General features: G+C 55.0%; 1 protein-coding gene across 1 annotated transcript; it reads left to right on the top strand.

The window, feature by feature from the left end:
* The first annotated feature begins 1,476 nt into the window (after positions 1-1,476).
* On the top strand, positions 1,477-3,726 carry PRLHR (prolactin releasing hormone receptor). The gene has a single exon (XM_024756089.1). It carries the CDS (start codon positions 2,003-2,005, stop codon positions 3,113-3,115), a length of 1,113 nt encoding a protein of 370 aa, XP_024611857.1. The 5' UTR covers positions 1,477-2,002; the 3' UTR covers positions 3,116-3,726.
* The last annotated feature ends 288 nt before the right edge of the window (positions 3,727-4,014 follow it).

The raw sequence follows: 4,014 nt of genomic DNA, 5'->3' as shown, positions 1-4,014 counted from the left end.
TATTTTGAGGTTTTTTTTTTTAATATCATACTCGCTTTAGCTAAAGTGATTATAACCCAGAACACGTGGGTTTAGAATAAATACAGTTGCATAAAATTGGATTGCTTTTGTTCCAATGTTGACTTTTCTCCCTGTACGAGTGAATCACTTAAATCTGGAGAGTAGAATCATTTTACTTCTTTCCAGCCCAATTGGAATATCTGCAGACAGAAGACAAAGTACAAGGGCTTATGAGAGACGGACAATGAAGCTCCATCCTCTGGGAAAAGGAAAGAAAATGTGAAGGGAGGAGATAGCTTCAAAGGAGGGAGGCTACAAAGTCTCCTTCCTGCCTTCCCCAACTTGGTCCAGGTTAAATGTACATTTCAGTGATGACTTAATACTACTAAAGATTGTATGTAACTTTTAAGTTTCTCAAATGTTTGTTATCCTGGTAGAAATCCTGCATATATATGTGTTTATGTGCATGTGTGTGTGTGTGTGTATGTGTATGTTGTGTGGCGAGGCGGCCTAAGGGTGTTTATTTAAGGAAGGAGAGGGTAGGGTCTCAGAACTGACAATCCTTACTGGTATTGTCAGGCAGATACGGATTAGAACTTGGTAGCCGAGAACGAGGAAGAGAAGAAGGGAATAGCAGAGGAGTGGCGAGCAGGTATCGCAGTGAGCCTGTCTAAGGTAAATGGCACGGAGGCTGCATTTTCTGACCCAGGGAGATAAAAGACAGCGCCGTCCTTGGCACTATGTGCGGTGACCCGTAGCAGGAGCACAAGTCACCACCCTCCGACCCCCAGAGACCCCGGCCCATCTTCCTCCACTCCCCCCTACAGCTCTTGAAGTCTGCAGCTCCGGCCCAGGATGCAGGCGGCGAGGCAGCTCTTTGAACCAGGCCAGGGACCAGGTTCCTTCTCCAAATGCATAGGACACAGAGAGGGGCTGCACTCCCTAATCGTCCGCTGGCAGGCACTCACGCGCGGCGCAGCCCGGGCCGTGGGAGCTGTCCGTGGTGCTGAACACTTCCTTGGGCTTGTTCGGACCCGCGACTCTCGAATCGCGTCATCAGCCTAGGCGGAGGGAAGGCTCAGTGGGTCCCGCGGAGCGCGAGCGCCCGAAGGCCTGCGGCGAATATTTAGATCCCTGACAGAACCCCCTATGCGACCCTGTTAGCGCAGGCCAGGACTCCATGCAGAATCCATCGCTTGAGGGCGAGTCCCTCATCTTTCCCCTACATCCCATCTCAACTCCCACCCACTTCCTCCCCTGCGCCTTCCTTGTTCAAACAGCACCAGGTCCTGCCGTAGAGCCCGGGGCTTCACGCCCCTCCTCTCCCTAGTCCACTGCGCTCTCCTCCAGAGCGGGACTCTCCCGGGGCGCAGCAAGCTCCTGCAGTAGAGGTTCTCCCTCGCCCCTCCGGCCCAGGTTTCCGGCCGCTCCTTCCTCTTCTGCTTCTATTCACCCCACACTATCCACTTCTCCAGTTCTCTAAGCGCCGAGTTGGGAGGTGCGTGCTCCGCCCCTTTTTTCCGTACAAGGGCACGATGGAGTGGGGGGCGGGGCGGAGGGGAGGCGCCGCGATCCCACTGGGAACGCTTGAATCTCTTCAGCTCCGCGGAGAAGCGGAGAAGGCTGCACGGCCGTCTTGGGTGGAGGACCTCTAGGGACCGCCAGAATTCTCCCCCTCGTTCCCCGGAGCGCTTTTCCATCCGCCAAGCCCCAGTCACCAGGTAGGACTGTGCTCCTGGATCTGGCCTGTGGGGACTGTAAGGGCTCTAAATAGAATAGAAGGCATTGAAATAACCTGTGCACATCTAACTCACAGACTTAATTTTACAGAGGTAGGGGTGACGGCACTTTAAATTTTGTTGTTATTTATTGTGGCCAGTCATTCCAGAGGAATATTTGGGTCACTCAAGTGTGTGTGTGCGTTGAGGGGCGCAGTTGGTGTACGAGGGGGCGGAAAGAGAATGGGAAGTGACGGACTTTGATTCTCTTTGGACAGGTGGCCATGGCCTCATTGGCGACTCAGGGTCCCGGGGCCCCTGACTTCTTTTCTGGGCTGCTGCGGGCGGCTTCAACTCCGGCCAACCAGAGCTCAGGAGCGTTGGTGGGCAATGGGTCGGCGGCTGGTCCTGGCGCGCAGGCCATCGCGCCATTCCAGAGCCTGCAGCTGGTGCATCAGCTGAAGGGGCTGATTGTGCTGCTCTACAGCATCGTGGTGGTCGTGGGGCTGGTGGGCAACTGCCTGCTGGTGCTGGTGATCGCACGGGTGCGTCGGCTGCACAACGTGACCAACTTCCTCATCGGCAACCTGGCCTTGTCGGACGTGCTCATGTGCACCGCCTGCGTGCCGCTCACGCTGGCCTACGCTTTTGAGCCACGCGGCTGGGTGTTCGGCGGCGGCCTGTGCCACCTGGTCTTCTTCCTGCAGCCCGTCACCGTCTATGTGTCTGTGTTCACGCTCGCCACCATCGCGGTGGACCGCTACGTCGTGCTGGTGCACCCTCTGCGCCGGCGCATCTCGCTGCGCCTCAGCGCCTACGCGGTGCTGGCCATCTGGGCGCTGTCCGCGGTGCTGGCGCTGCCGGCCGCCGTGCACACCTACCACGTCGAGCTCAAGCCACACCGCGTGCGCCTCTGCGAGGAGTTCTGGGGGTCCCAGGAGCGCCAGCGCCAGCTCTACGCTTGGGGGCTGCTGCTCGTCACCTACCTGCTCCCCCTGCTGGTCATCCTCTTGTCTTACGTCCGGGTGTCGGTGAAGCTCCGCAACCGCGTGGTGCCGGGCTGCGTGACCCCGAGCCAAGCGGACTGGGATCGCGCGCGACGCCGCCGCACCTTCTGCCTGCTGGTGGTGGTGGTGGTGGTGTTCGCCGTCTGCTGGCTGCCCCTGCACGTCTTCAATCTGCTGCGGGATCTCGACCCGCGCGCCATAGACCCCTATGCCTTCGGGTTAGTGCAGCTGCTCTGCCACTGGCTCGCCATGAGCTCGGTCTGCTACAACCCCTTCATCTACGCCTGGCTGCACGACAGCTTCCGTGAGGAGCTACGCAAGCTGTTGTTCACCTGGCCCCGCAAGATCGCGCCGCACGGCCAGAGCATGACAGTCAGCGTGCTCATCTGATGCCGCTGCGCCAGGCCTTGGGGAACTCCATGTCCGCTTGTCTCCGAGGATGCCCACCCGAGGCCGGACTGGAGAGTTTATTCCAGAGCTAAGCTAATACTAAGCCAATAAGGGGCAAAGCTTCCAGCCCAGCCTTCTTGTCCAGCTGTCTTTGCTTGTCCTGTGTCTTTGTAAAATGCTAAGTGGGCTTTGTTGACAGTCTTGTGCTTTGCTTGCAGGAGGCCGGGGGAGAGGAAAAGAGGATTTATTATTTCCTCCGTTTGCCCTTGAAGGCCAAACAAAACTCCTTCTCCTGGTTCAGAACAGTATTTCAGGACCGTAGCTGCCTTCCTTGTTCCTCTTCTGCTTGCTCAATGGGGAGATGAAGGAGCAATGAGCAGGGGGTTTAAAATGGCTTTGTTGGGGTTGGTAAAGCTTTTCAGGTTGCCTTTTAAAAGGGGCTCAGCCGAGGTACAATTGCTTAGTCAATTTGAACCCATTAATTTCTGGGATTCCAGGGAAATATGTCCTACAACGCTACATCTAGGATTTCAGCATTTCCTGAATAAGACCTTTATATGCCAAAGGGGTTTTAATTTTAAATCCACTTGAATTTATAGTACAAAAACACTTACAAACCACCTTTCAAGAGGTTTTGCTACTGTTTTCCCTCCTCCTTATCCCCCAATTTCTATTTGAAGATGATGAGCTGAATTAGTCGATGAGGATATAGATAAATAGGGATAAAGAGGAAAAGGTTCAAATCGTTTAAGGGGATATATAACTGCATAGGACAGACACCCTATCCGCGTGTATGTTTGTATATACACACCCAGTGTTTGCCACAGGCAGGCACTCAAATATTTGGTTTTCTGGATACTCAGTGTAAGCTGTGTGCCATACATGCTTTTTCCTGATCT

The sequence above is a fragment of the Neophocaena asiaeorientalis genome, unplaced genomic scaffold (genome assembly GCF_003031525.2).
Source record: "Neophocaena asiaeorientalis asiaeorientalis breed wild unplaced genomic scaffold, Neophocaena_asiaeorientalis_V1.1 scaffold85, whole genome shotgun sequence".
Taxonomy (NCBI): domain Eukaryota; kingdom Metazoa; phylum Chordata; class Mammalia; order Artiodactyla; family Phocoenidae; genus Neophocaena; species Neophocaena asiaeorientalis.
This window is presented reverse-complemented; position numbering and strand designations above follow the sequence as displayed.

Excerpts from the sequence above, each read along its gene's own strand:
- PRLHR (XM_024756089.1), top strand. The coding sequence starts at position 2,003 with ATGGCCTCATTGGCGACTCAGGGTCCCGGGGCCCCTGACTTCTTTTCT.